Raw genomic sequence first — 17,080 nt, forward strand, 5'->3', positions numbered from 1 at the left:
CACATGGTAACATAACATAACTCAAGAACTCCCACAGCAGTAAAAAATCAACATACCAGAATACCACATCTCCCCTTTCTAGAGAACAAAGAGTAGACTGTCTTGTCTCACCAGACCTTAGAGGATTATTCTGCCTCTTTTGAAGAAAGGTCTGTTCCTGTTTAAATCCTGAGCAAAAGAACACAGTAAACCAAACTCTTTAGTGGTTTTTCAATCAATTGTAATCAAACAATTACTGTTTCTTAAATTTTCAAGTTTTACTAAAATAAAAGTGTTTAAACATGCCCCCTTTAGCAGTAACATAAAATGTCCATAAACTTAAAATAATATAGGGCTTCTTTCATTTTCCTCCTTGACGCTCGGTACTGTCCTTTATGATGCACGTCAGTTTATAAGTTAAGCCTCATGGGTTTAACGATGACTCTCCCAGACCTGGTTCTGGGAAGAGGATTCTCTGCAGGTGAAACTTGGGTTACCACGTTAATGATCAAACTGGAGATCGTGCTCACATCAACCGCAAACAAACCCCAGTGCACGTCACTGCACTGTGCAGACAGGACGTGATGTTGACTATGAACAAAGCCTTTATCCAGGACTTTGATGATGACTTGACTATATCAGGACGTCTTTTTTGACGAGACTCAACGCACAGCGTTTAATAATAATGCATTGGTTTTATATAGCGCTTTCTGGACACCCAAAGACTCTTTACGTTGTATCATTCATTCTCACCATACTGGGTGGTGGTAAGCTACTGCTGTAGCCACAGCTGCCCTGGGGCAGACTGACGGAAGGGAGGCTGCCAGTCTGCACCATCGGCCCCTCCGACCACCCACATCACCACCACCAACCATTCACTCTCACACTGAGGCCAAGGTGGTGAAGTGTCTTCACAGTCAAGGACACCACCGACGCCTGCAGGAGCGGGGATCGAACCACCAACCTCCCGGTTACAAGACGACCCGCTCTACCATCTGAGCTCCTGTCTCCCCGTTTGTACATCTGTCTACTGTTCCCTTGCCAAACCCCACGACGGGCAATGGAATGATTTGGGACGGTTCATGCGACAGCGCGTGATTGGCAGCCGACCGCTGATCCAACCCTCCAATATTCGCCGCCTCTCTCAGCATATCGTGAGACCTCCGCTGAAGTACATGTTCTCCAGTCTGTGCTGTTGACACAACATACCAATGAGCATGCTCGACATGTACAGTTGTGTTTTAGAGAACAAATAGAAACACGGAGTTCAAATTCTCAGGATCAGAATTTAAAGCTAATTAATTTAATCTTGAGAGGGTTTTCTTTATTCAGACCCTCCGAAGCGAACTGTGAAACACCAGTTCATTCAGTCGCTGCATCTTTATCAGCTGAGGAGCCAGAGACAGCTGAACAGAACACAACTGCAGATGCTGGAGAAACAGCATCACACACAGCCCAGTGAGCTGATGATGTGAGGATGAAGGTGCATCAATCAGATTGTTTAATAGAAAAAATAATACTGATGTGTTTTGGTTTTGTTTTTTGTTTGGGAAGCATTTGTTTTTGTTTTGTTGGAAAATTCCTGCAGGAACCCCATGGTTAGGATCCGCAATTCTGATCCTCTGTTGCCAGCCACACTGCACCGACCACACACACACACACACACACACACACACACACACACACACACACACACACAGTCTTGTATTTCTATCCTTGTGGGGACCGTCCATTGACTCCCATTCATGTCTAGCCCCGAACCCTGACCCTTACCCTAACCCTAACCCACACCACAACAAAGCCTAACCCTAAAGAAATGTTTTTGCACTTTTACTTTTTTCAGTAACAACAACATGGTCAAGAAACACTGTTTCTCCTACTTAGGACCGGAAAAGGTCCCCACAAGGCACGTCGTTCCACGTTTTGCTATCCTTGTGGGGACATTTGGCCCCGACAAGGATAGAAATACAAGAACACACACACACACACACACACACACACACAAACACACACACAAACCACACACACACACACACACACACAGAAAAAGACAGACTTCCTAAAGTTATTTTACTAACATTCAAATGATGATGTGTTTATTGTATCTCATCAATCTCGAGGGAGAAATATCAGAAGGTCAACAGTCCTGATGAAATGAAAAAAAGGCAGCAGGCTGCCTCCATTATGGGTCACTTCTCCCCCCTCATCACTGAGGCTCTGACCACAGGCTGTGGGGCTCATCGTCTGAGTGAAATGATTTAAAATGTCAGCCTTTAATATTGTGAACTTTATGTTTATCTCTATGTAGTATAGAGAAAATGTACCAATGATGAATACACAAGAAAACTTCTCACTTAGGTGAAGATTTGTTTATGACTGGCTGCAGAGAACCCGAATCAAACGTCAGTTTCAAAATCCACTGACAGAGATGACACTTCCACCTCCACCTGATTTAGCTGAAGTATTGTGGGCTAAACTTAAAGATTATGTGGCTCAATAAGCTCAGCGAAACCTCCAAGAGCAACACTGAAGTCAGATGTCACATTAACACAAACTGAGCAATGACAGTGGTTACAGGTAGTGAACAGGAGTAAGTAAATGATCAAGGTGTTCAGTTAGGACAGAAAGTCCATATGATTCACCAGATTTCACCCAGAACCGCTCACCAACAAAATGGTTTTTCATTCCTGGGAATATGTTCCTGCTGTCGACGGTTTATTCCAAATGATTGTGATTTTATTGCTCCCATTAGGTCTCTGACTGCATGCTTACAGGTTTCCTGGACTCAGCTGCACTGGAAGCATCCCAGGCCCTGCAGTCTTTGTTCACTTTCAGTAACACTTTATTTGAAGCCCTTCTGTATAACACATTATAAGTACATTTATAAGCATTATAATGCCATTATAGCACATGTAGCTATAGTTATAAACATTCATAGATGATCACAATGCCAGGACCTAACTCTAAACCCTAACCCTAACCCTATGCTGTATAGTGGGTTATAAAGCATTGTGATCATGTAGGAGTGTTTATAACAACGTATAATGTGTTATACCGGGTGCTTAAATTAAAGTGTTACCCACTTTTCTGTCTCTCAACCTGTCATTTCATTATTTCTGATATTGATGGAACTGTGAGGTTATGGTTCTGATTGTTCTGGTAAAATGAAATATCATAATGTTCTTTGTGTTAACAGCTAAATGTTCTTTACATGTTAGCAGCTTGCTTCATGATGCACCAGGCTCGGGGTGTTTGGGATTGACGCCAGGGAGGTGAATGTTGAAGGACATGCTGATAACATGCAGCTTGTGTTTGGGTTGTTTTCATAGCAACGTCTCTCCAGACTGCTCAGCCCCTCCTTCACACTGTCAGCAACTTTCTGGGGAAGAAAAAGGGGTTTTTTTTCCTCCTGCTCAAAGTTTCAATTACCAAACTAACCCATTCTGTTGTGCTGATGTCTGGGTGTGTATGTGTGTATATGGTGTGTCTGAGGGGGGAATGGAACATCAGGCCTCATCAGTCTCAACAGGTCACATCATTCTGGTTTACCGGGCAGGTCTCAGCGGTGGCAGAGCAGCACTGTAAAGTGTTCGGTGTGTGCAGCTCACAGTGCAGGTGGAGGAGAACGCTGTGGAGAATGCTGCTCACCCTCCACCAGGCAACAGTGAAGATGTTCCTGCTCCTGCTGCTGCTGCTTCCCCAAATCACAGCCCCCCCCCCCCCCCCCCCGCTCCATCGCAGACACATTGGACCTGGCAGGACCCCAGGACAGCCTGTGGTGGAGGGCTGCCCCTGCAGTAGCTCGAGAGTTACATGATGCCAGCTGTATTGTTTGTGCTTTTATGCCTTATGCCCTGTTAACATTTTAATAATCCTTGTTCCTCTTCCTCTCCAGGATTCTCTCTACACGTTTCTGCATGATGGCAGGAATAACACTGACACAGAGCTGCAACATCCTCATGTTTCTCACTCCAACCTTTCCCCTGAGCCTCAGCCTTCACTGCATGAAAAGCCAGATATTCGGGGGCGTACACTGATGGAAACGTGCCTCGGTTCTAACAGTGTATGGGCGTTTCCAGGTTGTACTCTCCACGTGTGCCTGTCCCATGTATAGAGCTGGGAAGTGTGACGTCACTGCCGCAATGACTCATGGGATAGGCAGGCCGACGCGTGGGCTGTTTGCATGCTACTATCAGGTAACAGTCGAGGAGTGTTTGCCGGAGGAACCTGAGCCTGAGGGATTATAACTTTGTTGCGTTTTTTGGAATTGCTGAATTACTTTTCCACGGAGCTGCCGGGCTGGAGAAGAGACGTGACGGAGACCAGAGGACTGTGGATGTTTACGAGCTGCGAGTAATGAATTATCTGCCTCTGGCCCATTCAGTCCTGCGGGGACATTCACGTTGGACTGTGGGGGTGAAAGTTTGGACACTGAGGAGCATTTGAGGTTTATTTCATGACGTTCTGCGTTTTGAGGTGTCAGTTATTTATTTATTTATTTTTGGGGGGGACTTTAAAATTAATTTTTTTTTATTAATTTTTTTATAACAAGAGAACAAAGTATGTTGTCAGAGGCAAGTGATCAAAAAGAAAACCAAAAAGCATATACAATAAAATATGCATAATATGTAACATATATTTTCACAGTTTTCACAGTACAGAACGATGCAGCATGTTCACATTTATGCACATTTATACAAATGCGGCATTTTCTGTTAAAGTTATGAGGAGCGCTGGAGCAACGAGTGGCTGGTCTTCTGTGGGGGGGTTTCTTGGTATAATACATGCTGTGTTTTGGACTCATTTCTATGTTTCTGGTCTGTTTGTTAATCACCCTGCTGTGACTTGCTTTGGAAAAGACAGGCGAGTCGTTACAGTCTGAAAAGATACAGAAATGGAGAAACTCTTGGTGTGTTAGAAGGAACTTTCTTCCATGACGATTTATTTACTTATTTAACAGGGACAACCCATATTGATCAACACTTCTTTCTCAGTAGTAGTGTAAATATGGCAGAGTTAGCCATGGACTAATTTACATCTGTATGATGAGAAAGGCTGCTCTCAGGAAGCCTTGAATAAATGTTATAGCCGTCCTGCTGCAGTGCAGAGAGCAATCAAAGGGAAACTAAACAGTTGGTCAGTGAAGCAGGAGTCACTCAGATTGAGTTTAGATGTGTGTGTGCTGAAAGTTCGGCAGTATGCTGACGTCCTTTATCCAGTCGGCGTGCTCGCACGGGTCCACTCCGTTCTTTAGGGTTAGGGTCTATGGCTTTTTCCAAGTTCCTTTTCTCCCATTTTTTCTCTGTAGGATCCTGCACTGCTCTCTCTTGCTTTGGACATATTTTTTTTCTACCATTCAGAGGTCCTTCTGTTTTTTTTTAAATCGCTGAATTGAGTAGTACACTGCATTACGTCGTAGTCAGCTCTGAAGGGTGAAAAATACACTGGTGATACTCTGTACTGTTAAAAGAAGCTTTTGCTTGCTGATGGGTCCTGCTGGAATGCGGCGCCTGCACGAACCTGGTACAGGTCATTATGACCCCTGCCCAGGTCGCCTTATAAGGGATTTGTTTTGCTTAATGCTGCTCTTCAGAAGATTCTTAGTAACTGATGTAATAGTGACCACACCTCAGAGAAAGTATAAGACAGTGATGGATGAGAAACGCTTCGGCTTTTTCACTTACAGACTCTGAACTGTGTGAATCTGCTTCCTGATTGCATCTTGTAATAAAAGATCCTTTCTGCTGGACTTCGGCTCCGACTGATTTCATCCTCTCACAGACAGAGAAAAAACCCTTCAGCTCCCAGGTGATAGCGTTCAATTTCATTGTTTACATTTCCCGGCCTGCCCCGTCCATCATGCATTGCGTGAAAGTCACGTGGTCTTCCCAGCTGCCGGACTTCATGTCTTCAGCCTGATCGGCCATCAGGCTGCTGCTGCTGCTAGCTGAAGCTAGCTGCTACTGCTGCTGTTGCTAGCTGGCTCCGCTGTGTCTCAAAATGCTTCACAGCTGAAAAATAGCGAAATTAAAACTTCATTAGTGTCTTTTTTATGTCTCTGTCCACATCCTCCAAGCATGGACCTGCAGCCAAAATAAATCACAACATTCATTTAACATGCAGAGGAATATCGTAGAGTTGTTTAAGGAATTTAAAAAGTTTTGAAGTAACAGACACAGTGGCCCGCATTTATCAAACCATCATACAGCTGCATACATGCGTACAGCCATATGAAAGACAGGAATAGCATTTATCAATATGATTGTGATCGAACGGAAGGATGAACTCTCACCACAGGTCTGACATCGTGGAGCGACTTTGAGTCAGTGTGGATTTGCGGTGCAGCACAGAAAAACCTGGCGGAGCGTGAAAATAATTATAAAGCAAACCTCAAACATGTCATAAACCACAAGCAGCACATATTCAGTGAAAATTAAAAGAATAAAAAAATTAAATAATGCCCTGACAGAATATCTAATAAAATTTCCCCATGTGGGATTAATGAATCATTTTCAACTTTAAATAACTCCGCTGGTCCATCCCGCCATGGAGCAGGAGGCTGTTTCAACAGTGAACAGAGACGCCTTGATACGGAGCAGCTTCAGACCCAGCAGGGGAAACGCTGCTGTTTAGCCCCGAAGAGGTGTGTGACTTTATTTTGGCCTGTGCAGTTTTACACAATATTGCATTGGCCGATAGAGTGACTTTTGATGCACCGGCGCATCAAGAGGAGCCGATGTGGGAACCAGAGGCTCCACTGGAGGCTGGACGGAGGAAACAGGACCTGAAGAACCGCTACTGAAATGTAAATAAACTCTAAAGTTTAGCAAATGATTTATTTAATCAGTGATGTGATGCCAGCAGCCTAGAAATAACAAAATAGCTGAAGGGAGATTAAATACAGACAGTGGACGTTTTGTCAAACATTTTATTGAGACGTCTATAAAATGTCATTACTTTTGTTCAGTGTATTATTGATTATTGATTTTCTCCAGCCTGGTCACTACTGCGGCCAGTAAACGGCAGATTTCTCTTTATCTTTCCAGGATCTCTGCCGTGATGACGATGGGTCTCGGTCCAGAAGCATCAGGAGTGGATGTCAGGCGCCACCCTCGGTGGCCTGAGTTCCGGGTCCTCTGCAGTCCGGGGTCCTGCTCAGCACCGGGTCTGGTACTGGATGTTTGTGTGAGACCATCACCGCTGTGGGGGGGAGACCGGGCCACTGTGCCGCTCTGAGACATAATTAAAGGAAACAATAAAGATCTGAGCTGTATAACGTGAGTCAGCCTCATTATTTGTAATATCAGGGTTAAATTGACGGACCTATAATCTGCTCAAACCTCAGCCGGTGTCCGGTCGTCCAGACAAAGCTGTTCATCGCTGCAGTGATCGTCCTCCATACAGTGTTTTCTATTCTCCTTTAATTCTAGTTTTTATTCTTCCACAGAGCTCCTCCTGATTCACCTCCACCTCAGACCTGAGAGGATCCGTTTTCAGCCCAGAAAAGTTTCTTTTTTTGCCAAGATTTAATTAAGATGTTAACGATGACCAAATTCAGCCGCTGATTTTATCAAGACCTGATCATTCAAACGCTGAGATCGGTGAGGTTCGAACGTTTCCTTTATCTCCTGTAGGCCCCGTCGTACGGTGAGCTCAACGCTCAGATTTACACCCAATTCAAAGAGAGTTTGATAAATGAAGGCCAATGTCTGGTCTTGCCCACACCTACAGGCATATTGGGCGACAATTTTAACATTTTGTCCCAGGTATTTAATATTAGGTTGGAACCAAACCCTCTTTTGGCTCTTTTCTGTGTTTTGGAAGGTCATGTACAAGTGAGCGCCAGGATAAAATATTCTCTGGCCTTCACTTTACTTCTAGAACGTAGAGCCATTCTTTTCAAGAGGAAAGACCCCAACCCTCCTGTGCATTCACAGTGGTTACAAGATGTCATGTCTTGACTAAAACTAGAAAAATTAAGATTTTCCTTGAAACAGAATCTTAAAGCATTTGAGACAACATGGGGCCGTTTCATGCAACTGTATCCAGCTCTTTGAAAAGAATGTGCTACAATATGTTTGCATCTTCGTGAACATGGCAAATAGTGTGTATATTGCTCTAATGTGGTGACAGGTTAGGAGGGTTTACTTTGAATTTTGTTTTGTTTTGTTTTTTATTTTTATTTTAGTTTTTCTACACCAGCCACTGTACCTGTGCATCCATCCTGGTAGGGGATTTACAATTATGGTTCTATACAGCTATGAAGAACTGTGCTCTATGTAAGTCTATTGCCTGCCAGCTTCAAATGTTTTTGATTATTTGACAATTAAAAACAAATTTTGATTTAAAAAAAATAAGGCCAATGTCTTTTCAAACATATATTCTGCTTTCACATGCATACATTCTCCTAAATAAACAGGCATATTTGCATATGTAGCGGGTCCCAGCTCAGTCTCCGCTGGAAGATATATGGATAATCCTTAGAAAGGAGCGCTCTGGAAATGTTGAAAATATTACAGAGAAATCAGCGACGCAGGACAACTGTTGCTCATTCTCCATCCATCCGGATTATGTTTATTAACATCTTCATCTTAACTCTGTAACTGCATTAATGATTGATTTTCTGTTATTCTATCTGCTGGGTATTAAAGCACAGGTAATATCCACCTTTGGATAACATGAAGCCATATTTTCTTCATATTTCTTCTCACACAAATATCTCCAGATGATATTGACATATTGTTCAAACATTAACTTATAAAAACTCGGACGGAACCCAGACACACATTTTCTCTTTAAATCACATTTTCTGCCATCAATCATGTTTGCACTTCGACTTTTAAACACTTTAACATCTTTGTCCTCCCATTGAAGGAGTGCTTCTTTTCATAATGACACATTTTTTAAGCGATCACTTCATAAAAAGAATAAATCTCATTTGCAGCTATGATGAATTACTTTGACACTGTGAACAATGACAAATACTGGAGGGTGCTGCCCCCCTGTGTCCATTTGGAGAACAGCATATCATTGTACACTTCAATCTGTCTCTCATCAGGAATCCATCAGATTAAAGTAAAATACCATTGTAATGGGAGGAAAGGAAACAAAAAGTAATAATCTCAACAAAACACATATTTTGTGAGCTTCACACATATGTACAAAGAAAATATATGCACGTAAGAGAAGTATGTATGTAGGGATGTGTGTGAGTGAGTATAGTGGAAAAGGAAGTTCATCATTTATTGTGCTGTGATTGGCTGAGAAGCTCCAGTGGGCGGGTCCTGTTCAGGTCATAGTCATCGTGGCAGATGGAGAGGACTCTGGTGTCCTGCAGCAAGCCACTGGGGTCTTAACAAATATTTTATCATCCCCAGAAGCGGTGCCATCCTTCTCCTCCTCGCTTGAGCAGCAGGTCACCGGTACACCAGCATGGTCCAGAATGGGTTGAGACCGCTTCTCAGTCCTGACTGGAGCGTGCTGTGGAAAACTGAAACTCAGAGACGTGGTCAGTCGCTCACATGAAGGCAGCGCTGACAGCTCGGACTCATCAGGCACACAGGAGACACGTGAAGGACGCCGGGACAGTTTGGACATAGGAACGGCTCTCAGACAGCCGAGAACCGGCTCTCTTTCACTTAAAAGATCCGTTCAAATGAATGACTCGTTCACTGAACTGCTGTGTGTCCTAACACAGAAATGAGGATTGTTTTAGATGCTCTGTCAGACTCAGCTAAGCCTTAATAGCTGATTTTCACAATTTACTTCAACTGTACAACAACCACACGTTGACACCGTTGGGTTTCAGGTTGTTCGCTGCTTCAGTTGTGATTCACTTCATTCACACAGTGTTCATGCACACCTTTATAAAATTTAGGAATCCAGTTCTGGGGACTTTAACATGTCGATAACGAAGCAAAATGTAGTTTACTGCTGTGCCCTCAAGTGTGCGATTCCATTAAACATTGGGATTATTTTACATCTCATAATCAAACACACATCATTAAAACACACATTTATCTATGACTGCTGCATTAACCACTTTCTGTTAGAAGTGTATTACTTACCCCATCGATAAGTATTATTTTATGTGAGTGACTGAAATGTGTTTTCTTGCAGCCTTAAACTTCTTCTTTCTTTTAAAGCTTTTGCTGCATTTTTCATTGCATCCGTCATTGTTTCTGCTTCCTGAGCTGCTTCATGGCCAATAACACCGCCCATGACGCCTCCTGCTGCAGCCGCGGCAACTGCACCTGTAACCGCTGCCACTCGGACAGCTACTGACACTTTCTCTTCTGCCATCCTGCCCACTTTTGTATATGCTGCTGCTGCAAGCACTCCTGTTAACCTTCTGACCGTAGTCTCAAGATTTTGTGTTTGAGACGTTTTTCTGACAACTGTTGTAACCGCTCTAACCAGAGCCTCGACGCCAAACAAAGCTCCCAACAAAACCCCCGTTGTAACTCCGGCCAGTTCAATCAGAAATCTGTTTCCCACTTGGCGTTTGGCCTGGTTTCTGATCTCCTCTGGTGGCAGGTCTTCTGGAGATGACTGCCTGATGTGCTCCTCCTCTCTCTGGATTTCTCTCTCCACAGCTTTCAGCAGGTCGTTGGTGTAGCATTGGCCGTTTCTTTCCACCGTTAGCTTGTCGATGGTCTTCAGTAACTCTTCCCTCTGGAAATGGTTGCTCCTGTAGTCGTTCTGCAGTGCGTTGTCGTTCCAGTCTTCGTTATCAAAGACGTGGCAACGGCCGCCGCACCTGTTCACCAGGTCTCTCAGCTTTGGATTCTTACTGACGAACTCCTCAATTTTCATCCCATTACGAAGCTGTTTTCCAAAAGTGAAGACGACCACGGCGTATTTCAGAGCGTCTTCAGAGAAATATTCACATATTTTGCTGATGACGGCTTGCTCCTGCTCTGTGAATCTCTCAACTTTCAGCACGATGAGAAAGGCGTGAATTCCAGGAGCACACTCTGTAATGCACTTTATGATCTCAGGCTTCAAATCCTCCTCTGACCTTTCTGTATCAAACAAACCAGGCGTGTCGACCAAAGTGATCTTTCTGTCACCGACATCTCTGGTTTCAGATTGACATGTGGCAGTTCCAGAAACAGAAGAATCATGTACAGTGAACAAGTTCTCTCCAAGTATGATGTTAGCGAGGCTGCTTTTCCCACTGCCAGTTTTTCCCAGCAGGACGATCCGCTTTGACTCTAAGGGAGAAAAAAGACTCCAATTAAGCATATCTTTAATCATGATTTTCTTTTTTTTTTTGTTGTTGTTTTTTGGGTTTTTTTTTTTTTTTTACAGCAATTTGAAAGTACTATGCCAACAGGAGTGAGTTTTTCTGTTTGTAACATTGAAGTTTTCCACATTTGCTTTGGTGCATTTTGTCACATCACCTCTGTACAGCCCATTCCCAACAGGGCTGGTACACTTTAGGTTCCTGAGGGTGAAGAGGGATAATCGTCTCGGACACGTGTCCACACGGCGCATCAATCAAAAAGTTCCACACTTTCTCAATGTCTTTGGGTGCGGCAACCCCTTTATTTTCCCGTGCATGAATCCCACAGTTTTACAGGTGCCAAGCTTGGCCAGGTGAGCTTACAAGCGCTCCATTCCCATACCATCATCCCCACCACCGTCTCACACGCCGCTCAGACATGGTGAAAAGACTGTTCGCTGTCTCTCTATGCACACCTGCCCCCGATCACCTGTGAGCCTTATTTATGCCTTTCCCCATACTGCTCCCCCTGGTAGTTAAGGAAAGAAATGAAAAATTGGCTCCAACAACCTCCACAACATGTTTTCATTTGTGCACATCATAGTAGCAGTTTCTCAGTCCCTCCAACAAAAATGCAAATACTTTTAGACCTGCAGCAATAGCCTTCTTACAACTCTGCTGTTTTATAACATTATCATTTGCTCATTATCATTAGAGACACTTTCCTCATTGCATTGTATGAGAAGACATTCACTGTGAAGTAGATAAAAATATGTGTCCAGACAGACAGGAATGTCTGGATGAGCATGATTGATTTACACTAATGTGTACGTTGGATGTTCAGTTCTAATATTTACTGTGATGTTTACTTGTTTGCACAGCTTTACCTAAAGGGAATCACAGATAGGAAGTTGGAATGGTGTGCCAGAAACACACATGTCTATTTCCAAGGAAATATGCTGCATTAAACCTCTTGAAGAATACCACTGCTGACTGGTCATTAAACAAGTGGTGTCAGAAGTCAACCCTGGCAAAGTTCCAACTCGGGGTGGGTGGTATAAACGGTATAAAATGTAGCCTATGCGATATAAATTTGGCCCACGGTAGGGATTTTGGTCATACTGCCCAACCGCGATAGCACATTAAGTCCTCTAGGTGGCAGTAATGCAACTTTTTAGATGTCCGGTTCCCCGAAGAAGAAATACACAACAACAGCGATGGCGGCGAGCGGTGAACAAATGGAGGAAGAGCTCGTGAAAAAGATTGGTGCAACATCTAAAACAGCGATCTGTAACTGGCGGCCCGCTGGCCACATGGATAAAACCATGCTGCTGGGGACCAACTCAACACAAGGAGCCACTGATGCCAACCAGGCAGGCCTTGGGAGAGAGGTGCTACTGACGTCTGTAAAGTGGACAAAAGGAACTACCTTGAAGAAGCTGACTGTTTCTCCAGATACATTGACCTAGCCTGACATGACGGGGGCCACGGTGAGGCCTCGCCTCAGCACCATCTCCGTGAGGTGGGGTTGTCCCACTACCTTCTACCCCTTTCACACTGGCCAATAAAACCGTTTAAACCCGCTAATTAATCGGGTCCTCATGGCAGTGTGAAAGTGTTCACTCAGCATTAGACCCGGGTTTTTCAACCCTGCAATCGACGCGGGTTTTTAGCGGGTCGCTACCATCGGCTTTTTAGTGGGAGGGGCAACAGGGAGTGTGAAAGGCAGACATGAGTCGACAAGGTAACTTACGCGATGACGTTGATGCAGCGTGGCTACGTTAGCGTGCTAGTTGTTGTTTCTGGACGCAGCGTGAGATTTTCTTCATCAAGATGACCCAGTATTGGCAAGATAGCGAGACCAGAGAGCTGCTCTGGATCCGTGGGGAAGAGGAGATTCGTCTACAGGTAACGGGGACTGAGCTCTAGTTTGTTGTTTACTTTCGCTTTGCTCCATTGCGCTGATGATGTCATCAACGCGGGACACTATCGGCGCAGGAAAACGCAGTGACTCGGCTCGCCAGCAGGCGCGTCTGCAGGCAGTGTGAAAGGACTCAAAAGGCGATTATTAGCGGGTCGAGAACACGGGTCGAGAACACGGGTCGACCCGCTAGTTGCAGTGTGAAAGGGGTATTAGTGATTGATGATGGACCACAGTTTTCTGGACAGCAGTTTCAGGAGTTTGCAAAGGCACACGACATCCACCATGTCACAACGAATCAGCATTATTCCCAGTTGAATGCTGCCGCTGAACGAGCTGTGAGAACTCTGAAGTAAAACAAAAGGACCCTTCACTGGCTCTCCTAAGCTATAGAACAACCCCTATTCAGGCCACAGTCCTGCCCAACTAATGTTAGGACATCAGATATGGACTCCTGTTCCCATACTTGGAGACAAGTTTCTACACCAGTGGCCAGATTTGTCCATTGTGAAAGCAGCAGATTCCAGAGTAAAGAGCAAGCTGCCTCATTTCAAGCCTGGTGATTCAGTTACTGTCAAACTTGACAATCGGAAAATATGGACCAGGACTGCAGCTGTTCTGTAGAGATCCTACTTCAATGGCACAGTGCATGGAGACAGATGGCATCTGCATCTGATAAACCCATTGCTTTCCCAGCTAAGCTTGTAGAGGAAGAAAAGGACAAAGGGATAGCTGGGACAGCAACACACAGAGGACATCACCAAGAAGAGAGAACAACATCATCAGCAGACGTCATGACCATGACGAGAGGCGGAGTCATCGAGCAGCCATCCCACCTGAGAGACTTTGTCACTTGAAAGACTTTCCAGTGCATACACTTCCCTCTGAGTCAGAATAATTCTCGGCATCTAAGCAGGTGAGCAGTAGTCAACCCAGGAGCCTAGTTCAGGTCATGTTTGTTTGTCATGTGTTGGGAAAAAAAGAGAGTTCTGTTTGTCAATCCCTTGTGTGAACTGAAGCAGCTCAGAATATTCAAAATAAGAACCAATGAACAGTATTCAGTCAGGTTAGCTGGCCTGTTTAGGAAGACATAAGCTTAACATACATACAACATACACAACATTTGTTTAAGATATTGTCTACGTTTGGTTTAAGGTATGCTAAGATAGTCAAAGGAGTAAAGAAGCAATGTATTGTTGGTTCTGACATGAATATGCGCAACAGAGACACAAAGTTGGAAAGGTGCATTGGCGCCCACATCTATGTTCACTGGACGATACTGTAATAAACCTGAAGGATATCACTGTCGACTGTCATTAAACAATACAAAGTAAATGTAGGCGTTGTTGAAAATAAGGGAGGATTTTTTAATGTTGCACAATGCTGTGAATACATTAGAATCCCAAAGGGAATATGCAATAAAACTGTGAAACATCCATATTCAGTGTCTTGTACCGAGTTGCCTCACCTAATACAATAATATGTCCTTTTACTGTAGTTTTCAAATGGCTGTCTAAATAGTTTATAATGCAGCCTTGAGCATTGTCAGGTAGCATCACCAAAATGTAACTATTTTGCTTTAGAAAAAAACTTCATAATGAAACATTAGAAAGCCATTTGACTGTCTTGTTCATAAACTATGGTTCCAGGATTTTTCATCTTGATGATACTGACACTTTCCCTGATGTGAAAACTCATTTTGAGAAATGAACTATTAATTCTGAGCAAGAGACAGGCTTTTGCAGGCTATCAAGGACTTTTTAGTGTGTTTTAATTGTTTTGAGAAATGTATCAACTGTTGTGCCAAAATAGCGGTGTGAGAAATGCACCAAAGTGACTGAGAAAACTGGAGTACTGGAATTTAATAGACAGTACTATCAACACCAATGTCATTCATTCCTCTCTTACTTCTTGCACTGTCCCTCAGTCATTCAAAACCGCTACTGTCTCCCCATCCTGAAAAAAACCTGGCTTGGACCCATCTAATTTCAATAACTTTCATCCTACATCCAACTTACCATTCCTCTCTAAAATCCTTAAAAAATCTGTAGCCTCTTAACTTCACAATCATCTCATCACTAATAACATCCACGAGCAGTTTCAATCCGGCTTCCATCCCCGACACAGTACTGAAACAGCACTCCTCAAAATCACCGACTACTTCCTCTCAGCTCCAGACTCTGGTTTACTTTCCATTCTCATCCTCCTTGATCTCACAGCAGCATTCCACACCATTTCTCAGCTCTCTGCTTCTCAGACTCTCATCTATTGTCATCTCCCACACTCCCCTCGCTTGGTTCACCTCCTATCTTTCTGATCGCTCACAATTTATTTAACTCAAATCTCATAAGTCCAACACCTTCTCTGTCTCTGCCGGTGTGCCCCAGGGTTCTGTCTTGGGTCCACTTCTCTTCATCATTTACATTCTCCCACTTGGTCACATCTTCTGTAAACACAATATCCACTGCTACGCGGATGACACCCAGCTCTACCTCTCTACCAAGCCATCTCCATCACTTCCTCCAGCCTCTCTCTCCCTCTGACTACAAGAAATTCACTCCTGTTTCACTCTCAATTTCTTGAAACTAAATAGTTCTAAAACCGCAGTCCTCCTTGTAGGCATCCCCTCCACTCTTTCCAAATCTAACAGTTTTTCTGTTTCCATCCACAACTCAACTGTCCCTCCCTCCCCTCAGGTCAAGAGCCTGGGTGTCATCCTTGACAGTACACTCTCTTTCCACTCCCACATCAATAACATCACCCGGTCTGCATACTCTCACCTCTCGTCTCCGACCCTTCCTCACTCCTCAAACCGCTGCCATCCTTGTCCACAGCCTTGTCTCCTCCCAGATTGATTACTGCAACGCAATTCTCCTTGGTCTCCCCAACAAATCCCTCCAGAAACTGCAGCTCCTCCAAAACTCTGCAACTCGCCTCATTACACACACTCCTGCCATTCACCACATCACCCCATTCACTACATCACCCTGTTCACCACGTCACCCCATTCACCACGTCACCCCGTTCACCACATCACCCCCATTTTACAACACCTCCACTGGCTCCCAATAAAACAGAGAATTAACTATAAGACACTTCTCATTACATTCAAAGCACTCCATAACCTGGCCCCACCCTACATATCTGACCTCCTCCACATCGCCACTCCTGTCCGTTCACTCCGCTCTTCAGCTTTCTGTTCCCTCTGCCCGCCTCGTCTCCATGGGGCACAGAGCATTCAGTCGCTCTGCTCCCCAGCTCTGGAACTCTCTCCCTCCCGACCTCAGCACCATTGACTCCCTGGCTCTCTTAAGCCAGACTTAAAACTCACCTGTTCAGACAGTCCTGCATCACCGATGGCTCGTAGTCACATTCACCATTAAAATGTTGTTGTTCTCTGTTTTATGTTGTTACTGTTCTTACTTTTTTCAGTCTTTTAATGTTCAGTGTCCTTGGGTGCTTTGACAGGCACTTTTTAAATCAAATAAATTATTATTATTATTATTATTATTATTATTATTATTATTATTATTTATTTATTTTTTACACCTGATCAAATGTCCATTCAGGGCCTACCTTGACCTTGATCCTGGTTCTGATGAATCTCCTCCTGAGCAGACCGGAAGACCTGTTGACCCAAATTAGTGTAAAGTTTTAAACCATCGTCAGCTTTTTGCACAACTCATGTTTACTTGAGGAAATCCAAATGATCTGCTTTTTATCAGTACCACTTTTTCATGTTTCAACAAATGATTACTATATTGAATGAAAACCCACATAAGCAATTATTGTTGAAAACATTTTTAAAATGCAAGATACTCAACAAAACACCCAAATGCTTGTTCCTATTCTCTAGTAGAGAAGAAGTCTGTGAAGGAAAGAGTGGTCTGAGGAGACCAGTACAAGACACTGGGAAGTACTCTGCAGTCTTCATGGTCACACTGACAGTCTGA

The 17,080-nt window shown here is 43.9% G+C and overlaps 1 protein-coding gene across 3 annotated transcripts in view; it reads right to left on the reverse strand.

The window, feature by feature from the left end:
- Positions 1 to 6,889: 6,889 nt before the first annotated feature.
- Positions 6,890 to 17,080, reverse strand: part of LOC115408404 (GTPase IMAP family member 7-like) — a 693,369-nt gene continuing 683,178 nt past the window's right edge. Inside the window, exons 3-4 of one of the 3 annotated variants that reach the window (XM_030119158.1) lie at positions 16,704 to 16,755; positions 6,890 to 7,211 (exon numbers count right to left, since the gene is read on the reverse strand). In XM_030119158.1, coding sequence (XP_029975018.1) covers positions 7,174 to 7,211; positions 16,704 to 16,755 — 90 coding nt within the window. In that variant the 3' untranslated portion in view covers positions 6,890 to 7,173. Of the gene's footprint in view, positions 7,212 to 8,251; positions 11,196 to 16,703; positions 16,756 to 17,080 lie in introns of those variants that run through there. The other 2 variants (XM_030119149.1, XM_030119138.1) reach the window with 2 other exon arrangements.

This window comes from Salarias fasciatus, chromosome 3 (assembly GCF_902148845.1).
Source record: "Salarias fasciatus chromosome 3, fSalaFa1.1, whole genome shotgun sequence".
Taxonomy (NCBI): Eukaryota; Metazoa; Chordata; class Actinopteri; order Blenniiformes; family Blenniidae; genus Salarias; species Salarias fasciatus.